Genomic DNA, 15,952 nt, shown 5'->3' on the forward strand with positions numbered 1-15,952 from the left:
CATGTATGTGGTACCATGTTAAAATGGTTAAAAACCTGAATATCAGCTAGTTCAGGTGTATGGTTAAAATGTGCAGGGATGATCCTCATCAGTGCTTCCAGACTTCTCCACGTTTAGATGACTGATTAGTCTTAAAGGATTTATGGATGAGGTACTTTAAAGATCAATTTATGGAACTAAAACATGACAAATAAACAAATATGTTAAAATCATGACACACCACTTATGTTCTGTGTTATGTTGTATATATATATATATATATATATATATATATATACAACATAACACAGAACATAAGTGGTGTGTCATGATTTTAACATATTTGTTTATTTGTCATGTTTTAGTTCCATAAATTGATCTTTAAAGTACCTCATCCATAAATCCTTTAAGACTAATCAGTCATCTAAACGTGGGGGAAATTTCCAAAAATTTCAAAAACGTCTTCACAACCATAAACTTCTCTCAACACCGCTTTCACACTAAAGTGAAATTGCACATTAAGAACACACACACTACACACACATTTACATTCACATGCTGGTGGCCAAGGCTGCCATAACAGGGGCCACCTGCTACTCAGCAACCATTCACACGCACTCACACTCTGATGATGCAACATCGGGAGCAATTTGGGGTTCAGTATCTTGCCCAAGGATAAGTCGACATGTTGACTGGAGGAGCCAGGGATCGAACTACCAACCTTCTCATTGAAGGACGACCCACTCCGCTCTGCACCTAAGCCACAGCTGCTCCGGGTCAAATTTAACAAATTTCCCCCAAAACGTTTGGTAATTGAGTGCTGCAGGGATGATGTTTTGTTGTAGGCCAACACAAGTCAATCAAGTCAGTTTTATTCATGAAGCCCATTATCACAAATCACAAACTGCCTCAGAGATCTTTACAGTATACAACATCCCTCTGTCCTCAGACCCTCACAGAAGTTAGCGTCGCACTGGTTTCCTCAACCATAAGCCTATGGGAATTTTACATTGGATTTTTGATTGTTGCAGAAAATAAACTAAGTAAACAAACGTTTATGATACCTACATGTTTTGTTTAGCCAGACAATCTTCATTATTGAACACCACTAAAAGATTTTTGAGGCCTAAAAGCAGTCACCAGAGGTCAAAAGCTAATGTTTGGCTATTAACAAACTAATGATAATAATAATAAAAATATTAATACATTGGACTTTTAAAGCGCTTCTCTTGATATTCAAAGATGCTTTACAAAGAAAACAAGCACAACTACACTACACACTATGATCTTATGACTTAATGTTGCCATCGTTCAGTGCGGCTCAGCGTGATGATGTTCTGTAGACTCATTTAGCCACATGTGAGCAATCACCTTTTTTAATACACATTAAAGCTTTACAGTTCACAAGTAATGGATGGATGGATAGAGATAGATATATAGATAGATAGATAGATAGATAGATAGATAGGTAGATACTTAATTTGTCCCAGTGGGGAAATTGGTTTGCAGGATACCAGCACACAATGACAAAATCACCGTAAACATACTCATACCAACTTTATGAAAGTCATACATAGCAAAAATAACAGCAATAGACCTGCACAGAAGCAACAGACACGCTTATTCCCAGGTAAATAAAATACTAAAGGAGGCAGGGGACAGACCAGACCAGCTGGATATCCTCCAAGACCAGGAAAAAGTGGCCTGCATGTGGGTTAAGATGCTAGTGCATTACATGTGGGGTATTTACTGATGAATTTTCTGTCATATAACAAAACGTGAAAGTCTCATCACCTTCTGTTAACCACAGACCTTATTTCAGCCTTCTGACCAAAAACAAAAAAACCCACTTGAGATGAGGGACTGGGGTGTGCTAAAATGCTAACTCATTCCTGGGTTTGAGGACTCAGTAACTACATCATGCCGAAATACTCAAAGAATCAGTGTGAAACTGCACACACATTAATCTACCATTGTTCTGGTAGATTAATGTGTTTGTTTCCAGCTCATATAGGCTTTTTTTCAGGTTACAAGCTATCTTTAGTCTCTCCTGCAGGTATGACTCCGTTCTGCAGGACTGAGAGGCAAACTTAAACATAAAGTATACCAAGAATATATTTTTTCTATGCAGGTATATGATATGTTGCTATTGTAATAGGTTTTTTAATGATGTCATTACATACACAATGAATCCTGTTGTTAACTTCAGTCATTTTACTCAAAAAAAATCATTTGACTACTGGTATTTTATTCATTGCTGTCCTTATAGAAATCTGATGTAAGAGTAAGATACATGAGTAAACAAAGTGGTGAGTTAGTCACAGTGCTGTGCTGACTTGATGTGTCGTGTCGTTTCAGTCACTCTGTCCAACATCACTCAGCTGGTCCTCAGCCACAACAAGCTCACAAGTAAGTTTCTCTCACCTGCTCAGCCTGTCTTACAGCGGGGACATTGCTCTGTGGAGGGGGGACGCCATGTTTCACATCAGACAGGAAATGTGGGATGATGATGTGACTTTTGAGATGTAAATAAATGTCAGCCTCCAAATCTGGCACTTATGCTGCAGAATGAATACAATAACGGGACAAAAAGACATGAAGAGTAAAACATCAGAGTGGTCGTGGCCAACTCAAATAATCTCAATCAGGCAACTGTGTAATAATTGCTCAAGGCTTAATATTGACTTTACAGAGCAGTACAAGTAGCCAAAAAATATCTATCAATAAATCATTAGTCAAAAAAAGATAAAAAAAAAAAAGATACAACTCCAGTGAAATGTGATCCCATCAGCTCCTTCATTCTGTGCTCTGTGATGTAGTCCTTCTTTGAGGCGCTGTTTACAGGGCAACAGTTCTTCATGAAATGTTAAACTTTTGTTGCAGTTTGGCCTTTACTTTACATGACAACAGCATTTTTGGGGCCTGAAACCAGGTTTCAGATTTAATCTTTTGAAAACTCAACCCCTTTTGTCACTGTATAAATTTGCAGTGCAAGGATCCTGTGAGAACGGTGACGTCACGGCCGTGCTTTGTTCATGTGCATGGTGTTCTTCTGTGGTGCGTCATTACAAAGTAACACTGCCAGCTACTGACCTGCTATGCACACTACAGAGCTTTCAGTTTTTGCAGAGCCCTGTACATAAGTATCATTCGCACAATGTTATCATAAACGCATATTTTATTATTTTTTTTTTAAGGAGAAGGAAAGACTTATCCGTTTTCAGTAGGGCTGTTCTTGTTTGGCCTGAGTCTTCTTACATTGTAGGCTGCTGCTTTGTAACAGTCCCCGTTTCCTGACTGGCTGCAGTGTGCGTTTATGGCATCCTGGATGGTTCTGGTAATCTATGGTTTCTGATTGTGGATTTTAACTGTAGTTTTGGGTACAGTTGCTTCTGTTGTTTAACAAGTTAAATTGACCTCAGCTGAACACACAGACGGTGAAGTTGACCGTGTTGTCCTTGAACCAAAATAATCTAAGATCAGTGGTACACTTATGAGCTTTTGCAGCTTTTAGCTGCATTTGGCGGCACGTCATTGCATTTTGTTGGTTAAGGAGCTGAAATCAGGGCGTTCATGCGGGTGTTGTGCTCCCATCTATGCTGATTGGGGTCGTAGGTGATAAAAACCTGTGTCTACTGCAGTCATTTGACCCAGGTGTGAATGCAGATCATACGCATTCTCATTACATTAAAAAGCTAGATGTCAGCAGGCGTCAGTGTGTTTTTTGTTCAGTGGGAATGATGTTTGAGGGTCCATCTCATAAAGTACTCTTCAGTTTTTCAGACAATTGGAAAGACACTTCTGATGGCAAGGGGACGTTAACCAGGCCATGTTGAATGACTCTTTGAATGCATCTACTGTCTTTTTCACTGAAATGATCTATATGAGGTGTCGTCATTTGGAGCTTGGGTCACGTGATAGCAGGCGGTCATATTTGGGAGAGACTGTGTATCTCTGTGGAGTTGGATGTTCTGTAACAGCAGAGGTCTGCTGCTGCTGAATATGTTGAGGCTGGTGCTGACTGCTGGAGGCTGTGACAGTGCAGCCACACAACAGAGCCCCCCTGGACCACCTGCTGTTACCTTGCTGGTAATTCAGGTCAGCATTATGGGCGAGTAGTCTAGTGTAGTGATTCGATTTGTCTGTCTTTTGTGTGATCTCTTGTCCAGCCCTTTGTCCATCCTCTGGATGTGCTTGCTTTTCTTAAATTTGTGCCTGTGGTGATCCCCATTCATGCGTCAGTGTCCAACCAGGACTTGTTGCCTCCGATCTGAAGATATCGGATATCAGAAACATCCCTTTATAATATAACTTCATGGTATCACAAATTATTTACACCTGAGTCAGCTTCACTATGAGTCGTTGAACTAAAGTCACAGTTTATTGCTAATTTTGTTCAAATGACAGCTCGTGTGCTTCTGTCTCAATTTTCTTTTCCCTGTGGAACAGGAAGAATGGACATGTTGAGTGGACATCCTTATCAAAAGCTGATCAGTGGTGTATTGTAACAAAGTAATAATACTTTATTACAGTACATAAGTAATTTTTGGAAGTATCTGTGCTTTACTCGAGTTTTCATATTTCTGTCATCTTCCACTTTTACTCCACTACATTTACTGAATAAAATGGATTCTTGTACTCCACTACATTTGCCCAAAGCATTTAAGTTACCTGCTACAAAAGAGGGAAGGAGGGAGGAAGGGAGGGATAGATGAATAAAGAAATGGGAGGGAAGGAAAAACTGAAAATTGGTCTTTAGATCCTTGATGAAAAAGACCTTGTTTATCTTTGTGTGTGATAGGCTCCATTATTAAGGTGGCATATAATACAAAAAAACTGATGACATAATTCTCAAAATCCTATCCGCTTGTTTTTTTATTACCAGCATTTACTTTTACTTTTAGTACTTGATTACATTTAATATCATAAAATAATTTGATGGAAGTGATGTAATAGTGTTTTGCACCAGCAGATGTCAGCACAGACCGATAAACATACTCACACTGTCTCATGTTTTCACTGCTAAACATTTACAAACCTAAATAACCAAATCAGCTTTGGGTTGTGTGTTAATATGATGTCTGTGCAAATTTAATGTTAAATTTAAAGGCTTATAATATTATTATTATTATTCTTATTATTCTTATTCTTCTTCTTCTTATTATTATTTGATATTCTATTTTAAAATCTTAGTGTCAGTGTGGTTCTTTTTAACTCTAACAGACTATCCTCCTGTGCTTACCTTATTTTCTGAAAGTAAAGTTTGTAGTAAAGTATGAATGTGAACCACTGGTACACATAAGAGATGCTTATCAGTTTAAAAAATATAAACTGGTTCAGTAACTACAGAGTGGGAGGCCAGTTCTCTTGTTTTCCTCTCCACTCTGACTTCAGCCTCTGTTTTGTTAATGCGAACATTAAAAGTCTGTTAACCCTTTGAAACCTTGAAACATCAGTTTACTTGTACTGCGCTCAGACAGCTTTCACTTACATTTTAACCTTTAAAACCTGAGCATTTTGCTTTGATTTTCTTTGAAAACATAGGTAAAAAGACACTGCGCAACATGGCAAGAGATGTCCCACAAACTGCAAGAAATTAGGAAAAGGTGAAAATGACCTGAAATATAGTTTTTTTGTTTGATTGTTGCTAAGATTGAGATAGAGGGAGACATTTTTAGAAGTTAATAACTTTTTTAAAAAATAGGGAAAATGTCGAGACAGTGATATTTATTATAATTACAATTTAAATTATTACTAACTATTTCATCCAGATATTTCCATTTTTTTGTGTTTCTGTTTTGTTACCCCTTTTTTTGGTTTTACCTTTTATTTTTACCTAAATTTCAGGTCATTTTCTTGTAACTAGCAATTTCTTGCATGATAACAGTTTATCGGTGATCAATTAATCTGTCGTTAAGAAAGCATGCGACATGCTCACCTTCTGCTGTGTTTTCTCATCTGCTGCTGAAGATTGAAAGATTACACACATCTCACACTGCTGGGTTATTTATAGCTCAGATCAGACAGAAATGGGGATAACATAATTGGCGTAGTTAGCCACCTGCAGGCGCTCTCAAGGTATGCTCCGTAACTCCAGCAGCACGAGGTAACTCTGCTGTCCCAGTCTGCCAGCAGCCAGTGTTTTTCTGTCTCTTCCTTCTTCTATGGTGATCCTACAAACACAGCTGCTCTGTGTCAGACAGGATGTTGCTGCTGTATGAAGGTGGTCAAGAGTTATAGTGACATCATCACAGTGCAGGTGACCATTTCCCATCATACACCAACGGTAAATCTCAGCTGTCCTGTTATTGTCCTCACGCAGGGCTGCAGGGGTTTTCCTCCTCAAACACACCAAAATGCAGCCTGAAAATCCAGCAGCTCCCCAGGTCACACTAACAGCCACGGGGCCACGGAGCCCATATGGAAATCAATACCATATATTGCGCGGAGGACCTTATAAATACAGCAGGTTTGTCCACCTGGACAGGAGGTTGTGGTGTTGCATTGATTGAGCTGTGGTCAGTGGCCCACAGAGGGAGAGGACAGCTAAAAGAAATTGATTTCTCACATCCTCAGTGAACCAGCGGGACCTTTATAACCAGACAGAGTCTTTACTAATCCTCCGACACACCACAGACCATCTATCTGTGGGCTGTAGGACTGTGAGCATCGGCACTGTGATCTAGCCTGCAGCGCTTTAGTGTCCCTGTTCCACTCAAACAACAGCTTCCAGGCCTGAGAAACAAGGCCAATACAGAAGTGACAAAAACTTGCAGTTCCTCTGTGGGCCACTTGATTCTGGCTCTAAGAGCAAGCCCCCAGAAAGAGATGAGTCCAAAAACCTGGAAATGAGTTTACATTTCAGCACCTCCAAGTTCACTTGTCTTGAAGCTGGTCAGTGTGTTTACATAATGCTCGAAAAAAGTGGAATTATTGTGTTAGTCCATCTTAAACTAGACTTTTAAAAATACATGTGAACATGTTAGTCTGACTAAAATCGGACCCAATCGAATTTCTCAAATTCAGACTAACACACGCAGATAATGCAACTGGAATTTGAGTCATGTAAACACCTCAGTCGGACTTTAACAGGACTAGGTGTTCTGTGCGTGCTCGTAGTCACCACGTTAGCCTCCCTTGGTTTTTCATAAATAGGGACTGTTGTCACTTGTGAGGGCAGAAGAGGTGCTGTAAAAGGGGCAGACATTTTTTAAAAAAATGTAAGCACTGAGGAGGGACTTGTGATTTTAATTTTGGCTTAGGTTAGAGATATACAACTTGGAAAGGCAGTATTTTATATTTATTCAAAAAATTAAATATTTTCATATTTTAGCCACCTAAAAAAATCAGTATCAGTTTAAGTATACAATATATTTGAATATAGTCTCTTCTTAACCTTCCACAACAGCTGATGGAGCAGCTGTACAGCAGCAGCTCCACCATGTAGTGTAGTAAATTTTGGTGGTTTTGATATAACGGCTTCAAATCCCCGTCGGTAATGGCTGTCTTACGGCAAGGTATAGCAGTTAAAATATTCTGAAGAGTTTGCTCAGCACTGTTTGATTAAATGAACGTAACACGTTCATGTAACATAATATAATAAGCAGTTATGATTTTCATTTGGTCGATATCATAGACTATATAAATAATATAGGTTTATAGCAACTAGCTGAAAGGGAGCATATCTCCACCGGCAGTGGAGGAGTTGAACAGACTTCATTAATGGATTCTACTCCATTGCTTGTAAACTGGGATAAGAACCCTACTCCAATTAAATGGCCTGATTGAGCTATAACCATAGCTCCACTTAACTGTGCATTAGGGCTGTGCAATTAATCGAATTTTAATTTTGATTCAAATACAAGTTTGGCTTCCCTTGATTTTCAAAACAAGGTAATCGAGATAAAATGATTTTGTGGATCATGATGAGTTTAACAATGTTGCTCCCGATTTGTCTTTTATTTTGTAAATCAAGCGCACCCTTTCCCAGTGCTCTGCCCTTCACACTGAAGTGCAAAGAGAAGTTTCGGCACAGGTTGAAAACAAGCGAGTCCCAGTGCGCTGCCTCTCTGGTTGTTTTGAAACTTTGGTGTCTCATTTTGGATCCAGACAGCGTGTGCAGAGAGAGCAAACGTGTATGTGGCGCCGGTGATGGTGACAGTGAGTCTGCAGTGAGAGGAGCAGAGAGTATGACGTGAAACGGCTGTTTGCCGGACTGTTGTGGTGAAGAGGAAACTGAGCCAAAAGGCAAAGGTCTTGATTTACTGGTCCATCTATATCCCAACCCTCATCTATGGTCATGACCTCTAGATAGTGCCCAAAAGAATGAGATTGTGGATACAAACGGCTGAAATGAGTTTCCTCTGTAGGGTGTCTGGGCTCAGGCTTAGAGAAAGTGTGAGGAGCTCAGACATCTGGAGGGAGCTCAGAGTAGAGCCACTGCTCCTTTGGGTTGAAAGGGGCCAGTTGAAGTGGTTCAGGCAACTGATCAGGATGCCTTCTGGGCACCTCCCATTAGAGGTGTTCTGGGCATTACATATCTCATCTGGTCTGGGAACGCCTCAGGGTTTCCCAGGAGGAGTAAAAAGTGTTGCTTAGTAGAGGGACCTCTGGATTACTCTGCTCCGCCTGGTTTCCCTCTGACCCGGCCCCAGATAAGCGGTAGAAAATGGATAAATGGGTGGATGGATGGATAACACTGGCACATCGTAGGTATCAACAGAATTTGGCTTTAAAGTGAAATATGGGTATCAGCCAACATGTTGATTTTTTTGCTGATATCACAAAGCGATATGTATATTTTATATTTGCAATTTCAGTTTGCTCAATTTGAGAGTTAATGGAAACCTGCCTATGTACCTCGGCTGTTCTCCTTCTTTGAGTTAGCTGCTAACTGCTATCGGCTGCTTTTAAATCACATAACACGTCAAAACATCACAACCGTGCCATCCATGATCCCATCCTGCCGGCTGTTCCTCTCGCACTGAAGTTGTTGCAGCACTGGCTCAAAGTTGAGGCAACGCTGTCCCCCCATTCAGGACCTTGAAGAGGCAGAGTAAAAGGGTCTGATGAGTCAGATCCATCCATAGCTCCACCCTCTTACCCACATATGGTCACTTCTGGCTCAAGCAGTCTAAGATGGAGACAAACTCAAAATGGAAGTCACACACACACACACACACACACACACACACTGATATAGTATCAGTATGCCCAGTCCTCACCTCTCCAGCACTCATTCTCCTGGCAGCATTCAGGTCAGGGTGTGCTCCGTTTACTCTCCTCCTCTTCCTCTCACTGCTCCCATCTCTCCCCTCTTCCATTGATCAGTCCCATAATCCAATAAACTTGCTGCTCTTTGTTATCAGCCAATTGATCCATGTCCGCCAGCGTGGCCGCAGACCGGGGGGGAATAAAACTGCATATGGACGAGGAGAGAGAAACTGTAATATCTGCTGTTCAAATGTCAACATGTAGAGGCAGCGCCGACACGGCCGCCAGTGGACTTATTCATGACGTGAGGCGTGTCAGAGCCCCGCAGCTAATGATGATAAGCCCGCTGTCAAGGATTGGGGCTGTTGATGAGTGTGAACCTCACTCTTTGGAAGAGCTAAAAACATCTTGAAAACATACTTGTGTGTATGTGTGTCAGATGTGTTTGTCATTTTTCTCCTGTGTGTGTGTGTTTCCAGCGGTGCCTGCTAACATCTCTGAGCTAAAGAACCTGGAGGTCCTTAACATGTTCAACAACCAGATTGAAGAGCTGCCAACTCAGATCAGCAGTCTGCAGAAACTCAAACACCTCAACCTCGGGTAGGCATACACGCACACACACACACACACACACACACACACACACGCTGGAAGAGTACAACAGTCAGGTAAGTTGTCTCTTGTTTATTTGCTGCTACCCTGAGGCCAGGCTTGTCTCCTGTCTGATCATCCTCCTGTTTCCTTCATTAACACACACCAACTCAATCAAGAATACATGTTGGCATTTTAACTTGTATATAACCCTTGTAGGTAAGTATGTAGGGAATGCACTGAAACTTTTCATTTCTATACGTTTCAACAACACTGCGGTTATGTTTGAGCAAAAAAAACACTTGGTTATGGTTCAGAAAAGATCATTTTTGGCTTAAAATGCTTGCTTTTGGGGGCACTCTCCCTGCAGGAAATGCAGCGTTGTCTAGTCGTCTCTTGGTGGCACGTTGCCCAGTGGAAACACAACGGTGTAAAGGTTTTGTTATTTGTGGTCTCATACAGTGGTCCGCAGTGGGCTGCCACTTGGCAGACATTTCTCTCACAAACTACATCACTCTAGAAATGCTGATGACACATAGAAAAAAAACATATTTAAGGTTTGCAGATAAGTGCAGTTGTAAAGAATGTGGTTAGGGCATAGAAGAAAGCCGACACAAGATTGGTTTCCAGCATTTATTTAGGTCTGCAGAAGATGACACATAAATTACCTTCTCGTCTCACTGTCTGCACCTCACCTCCCTCAACTTTGCAGAACAGAACCGTGTGAGGTCATATTTCCATTAACAGTGCATATAGATGTGATCCAATATGTAATTTGACCAAATATACAAATTATTTACCAAATTATTTACAAAGTGCTACAAAAATTAGCTAAAAAAACCCCTGAAATTTACACTGAAATGCAATTACAATTTGCCAAAATCCACGAAAACAGCATTTTCAAAGGACAAACAGTGACACCTGGTGGACAAGGCTGAAAGGTACACATGTAGGGCGATGACATACAAAAGAAATTACAACATTAATTAATTAAATAACATGCCTGCAGAAGTCAAAAACTGACACATAAAATGCCTTCTGGTCCACTTTCTGCACCTCAGCTCCAAAACAGATTTTACGCATGAATAAAGTGGAAAATTTACCTCTATTCCACATTAGTCATGTGACATCTGGGGGTGCAACTAATTACAAATCACGCCCAAACAGTTACATGCAAACATAAAAAACTGACATTTTACCATCCAGAACAGCACAAAATCCCCATGTAAGGTCATATTAACTACAGTTAACAATGTAGACCAAGATTTTTTATATTTTAAATGACTCCATTTTCAACATAAATAATCAAAGAATGCAGGAGCATTTTTCCATGAACTTTCGCTTTGTGATGCAGAAAAGCACTGCGCGGGACGGAGGGGAGGAGCCATAGAAACCCAGGAGGTACAGAAGCCATGAAGTACAAAAAGGATAATTTCCACAGGAAGATTAAAATAATAAATGAAATATTGAGATAAAATTTAAAAATACTTAACATAATATTTAAATTTAAAAAAACCCTCAAATATTAACTGGAAACAACTTAATAATAAATTCCCTTTTTGACTCTGTTACACAGTCAGAGAACAAAATTAACAGCCAAGAGCCAAACATAGGTAGATTTTCCATTCTGCAAATAAATCTTTGAAAGCTATCAGCCACGTTGGTGGTCAAAGGATTGTATCAAAATAGTCATGTAGTTAAAAACAATGCTGAGACACTACTGAGGGCGCTCTGTTCTGCTGCTCCAAAACTGCTCCTGCACACACACACACACACACACACACACACACACACACAGTGCAGTGAAACCTGACTGTATCCAGCACTCACTGCACCTATTCTTATGTAGGTTAGGAAATAAAAAAACAGAGGCCCCGCCATTTGAATCAAAATGGCGAACTCTTATTTGCCCCCCACGTTATCAGCAACAGCGCATTAGTACTACTTTTTCCATTATTACCTTTCACAATAAAAGCCCTATACATAAACATTGCATCACTGCTTACCAGAGTGAAATTATTCACATGCTGAAGCTGTGGTGATGAGCTCTTCAGTGTATTGAAATTATTTTCCTTAAGATTTTCGTCTGGCCTCTTATTTAAGTCTGTATTCAACATAACAACTTATTATCTCAATCAAATGTACTGAAAAAAGTGTACATGTGAAATTTGAAAAGTTTACCAGTAAAAAATATGCTTGGTTGATGAATTTTTTCATCAACCAGCCGTTTATGCTGACAAGTCAAAAAGTTAATTTCGGAAACTGTTTACAATGCCAATATAACACACACACTCACACACACACACCTACACACACACACACACACACACACACACACACACACACACACACTCCTCCAGATTCTCTCTCCCATCTCTGCAGTCTCCCCACAGTGAAACCTCAGACTGTTCCTCCTCAGACTGGTTACAGAAGTTATTTTGGACCTCCAAAGGGCTGTTTGATGAAACAGCAGCCAAATGACGGGGTTATTTAAGCTGTGGTCTAACTGGAGGTTAAGTTAGACTGCAGTTCGATTCTTAAAACTCAGCTTAAACCGTTCATCTCCCTCTGCAGGAACCAGTAACCAACTGTCGAGGGAGGTTCAGTTCCTCACCTGTTGTCTAGAAATGCTCTGTGTGTGTTGAGATATGAGTGCAGGCTTACACAGGCAGGGTGTCAGTGACAGGAGGATTAGGAGGGGAGCCTTGGTGTGTATTGATCCACAGACAAACATCATCTGGATAGTGTAAGCCTCACACTGCTATTCAGGCTGTGCATTCACTTTTCAGAGGCTGTTTATTTTTCTGTGTGTGTGTGTGTTTACCAGTGCTTAATCTCATTTGTCAAACACACGTAATAGAATTGAAATAGAATAGCCGTCCCTGTGACCTGTCAGCTGATTGTGCACACAAACACTCGGGCATATATGTGCATAAATTCAGCTTATGTCTCTTACATCATCAAATCCTTCCTGTGTGCTAATCTGTCTGTCCAGGCCTCTGGGCTGCTTCCTTCTTATTTGGATGTGAGTGATGGTTAGTCCACAAGGACAAGCAGCAAACAAACAGCATAAACCTGAACCTCTGAGGACAAGAACATAAACACAAGTCAGGATAGACAACATCAAGCTGTAGGACTGTGGCTGAACATTTTAGATGGTTTATGTAATTGATTATCCTATCTGATAATTGCAATTATCATGATTTAATCCATTGATTTACAGTTATATTTTATATAATTACAATTGTAGCACGCCATAGTGTAACAGTTTCCTGAAAAAGTAATCACATCTAAAAATGTAATAAAATATGTCCTTAAAAATGTAATAACACCAAGGAATGTAATAACCTGACCAATAATACAATCAGATATTCTGACTGATAATGTAAGTTTTTTTGTTTTTTTCTTAAAGTGATTGTGTAATACCTTATTACATTATTAAACATTTATTACATTTTTGGGTGGGTCTTTTTTCCCCAAAACCGATTTTTGACGGGTAATGTAATACTAGGCCATTTTAAGTCTAGAGTCCTACAATTAGTTTTTTTTTTCTTTGGAACAAATTCTCAGTAATTTATTACGGTGTTACATTATTCATATACAATAAGGTATTGCATCATTGGTTAAAAAAAATAATTTGCTGATAATTATATTTTACATTGATGATAAAAAAAAGATTAGAATATCAGCAAGGACATTTTATTACATTATTGGTTGAATTATTACATTTTCGTGTTTTATTACATTGTCAATCATGTTAAGTGGACATTTTATTACATTTTCAGGCTTTATTACATTTTCAGTAAATCTCTATTCTCCCTGTTTTATCCTGGCATTTAGTATTTATTAGTATGATATTATTTGTTGAGTTAGATACCACTGGTGGCTTTATGACTCGTGTGATCTAAACATTTCCAATAACTCTAGAGTGATTTAAAGTCCAAAGCTCCAAATTTATTTAAAAAAAGATAAATATTATAATTTCCAAAAGTCATGTTTTTTTAATGTTTATTTTAATCTATATTTGTTAGCATTTAGTCTTTAAAAATCATCATTTTCACTGGGGTTAAAGAGGGTTTGCTCTCGTGTTTGCTGCGCAAGTTGTGATGTCACAACTAGGAGCCTCACCTAACCTACTTTTATCAAACTCAAACTCTGCATAATATATTCTGCACTGTGAAGACATCCAAATGATGGAACAACAAGTCAAAGATGTGTTTGACTGAAGGGGAATCTTACATATTCGCTTAAAGAGCAGGAAAGACAGTAGCAGTGAATTTAAGTCTAAGGCCAGTTTAAAAGGACCAGTCCTGGCATCATGAACTCACTGCATTATTGTCTCAATTGTTACACTGTCCCTTTCAAATGCCTTGAAATATTGTACTGTTGACAGGACAGTCGCATTGCTAGTGACGGTATGGAGACTGCACACTGCTTTATTTGAATGAGTGAAACATACTCCATTAGCTGTTGGGTTTCACTATTGTTTTGTCAATATTAAAAAACAGCAGGAAGATAAGAAATAAGTCAGATGCATTGTCACTAAATTGGGATATTATTTTAATCAAAAGACCATTATGTTAGATAGCTGTTCTTTTTTATGGCTAGTGTTGCTTTCCTGCCTCAACAGTTTGGACTGCTGTGTCTGCAGTCTTCCTTAGAAGTGTCACGTGGTGTTGTTGTGACCTCCAGTCTTTATCCAGGTTGGTTCTTCCACCTGAGCGGTGGAAAGACAACTCGGGGTCGGGTGTCCGGCCGCTTGATGAGAGTCAGGTGTCCGGTGGTGGGGGTGGGGCGGGCTGCCATCTGATGGAGGTCAAGTGGCCGGAAACCCCTCAAGAGTTTCCTGCTGCCAGGGGGAGTTGTCTTTCGAATGCTCAGGTGGAAGAACCAACCTGGATAAAGAAGGGAGGTCACAACACCACCACCAACACCATGTGACACAAAGAACAGCTATTTAATGTTATCTGGTAGGCTAAAATGAACCTTTTTGGATTTAAAGACCCTTATGCTAATAAAAATGGTTCCATCTTGTGTCATAATCCTAACTACATTCATTTAAAGGCAACATTTTGATATGAGATACTTCATTCACTTCAAGAAAGTGTCACTTTGTCCTAAAATTTTGGCTGTAAGCTTAAAAAAGCTTTAATGACTTTTATTTTCAGTGCTACATTTGTTTGCTTAATGTTTATTCTGCATGCGTGTGTCTTTTTGTGCACAGTATGAACCGTCTATGTGGCCTTCCCAGAGGATTTGGTTCTTTGCCAGCTCTGGAAGTGTTGGACCTCACCTATAACAATCTGAACCAGAACTCCCTGCCTGGAAACTTCTTCTACCTCAGTGAGTCAACTCTCTCTTTCTCTCTCTCTCTCTCTCTCTCTCTCTCTCTCTCTCTCTCTCTCTCTCTCTCTCCCTCTCTCTCTCTCTCTTAGTCGGTAAAAATGATCAGAGAATAAAGTGTGTCTTTAGCCTTGACTTAGAAACAGAGAGCGAGCATTCTCATATCAAATGGCAACTGGTTCCACAGCTGTGGAGCAGCAACCCCAAAGGCTCTTTACCTTATAGTTTAAGACGTGATCAAGGGGCATACAAGAGAGATTAGTTGCCAGATTTAAGAGACCTAGTGGGAGAGTGCCAGTGATGGGGCCTAACTGACCACTGAAAGCGATTAGCATTCTGAATTAAACATGAAACCATTGAAAAAGGTCAGTTCCTGGGTGATGTACTCACAGTTTTTACTACCAATAAAAATTGTTGCAGCTGCATTTTGGGCCATCTGTAAGCAAGTTAATAAGGAATAGTGAATGCCGAAAAAAGGGAATTGCAGCAGTCCAGTCTTGACATAATGAAGACATGAATTACTTTTTCAAAACAAAGAAACAACAAAATTGGCTTGAGTTTGAAAATGGCCTTTTGAAACCTGGATCGACATTTGTGCTGCATTCAGATGCTTTGCACAGGTATTTAAACCTTTGAAATGTGGGCAAATTTGTTTGATTTCTTTAGAAAAAACATGAGGGAAAAGCTTTGCGTGAAATGTCTCTTAAATTGCAAAAAAAAAACCCCAATCTGTCAAAGGTTACAAAAAAATGCCCTGAAAATTAGCTGTACAAAAAGAAATCAAATAACTGAGGAAAGGATATTTTTTAGGATTATATATTTCAAA

The 15,952-nt window shown here is 39.6% G+C and overlaps 1 protein-coding gene across 1 annotated transcript in view; it reads left to right on the forward strand.

The window, feature by feature from the left end:
* Window positions 1-15,952, forward strand: part of rsu1 (Ras suppressor protein 1) — a 44,648-nt gene that overhangs the window by 767 nt on the left and 27,929 nt on the right. The window contains exons 3-5 of the mRNA XM_042510622.1: window positions 2,338-2,388; window positions 9,672-9,792; window positions 15,008-15,126. Coding sequence (XP_042366556.1) covers window positions 2,338-2,388; window positions 9,672-9,792; window positions 15,008-15,126 — 291 coding nt within the window. The remainder of the gene's footprint in view (window positions 1-2,337; window positions 2,389-9,671; window positions 9,793-15,007; window positions 15,127-15,952) is intronic.

The sequence above is a fragment of the Plectropomus leopardus genome, chromosome 21 (assembly GCF_008729295.1).
Source record: "Plectropomus leopardus isolate mb chromosome 21, YSFRI_Pleo_2.0, whole genome shotgun sequence".
Taxonomy (NCBI): Eukaryota; Metazoa; Chordata; class Actinopteri; order Perciformes; family Serranidae; genus Plectropomus; species Plectropomus leopardus.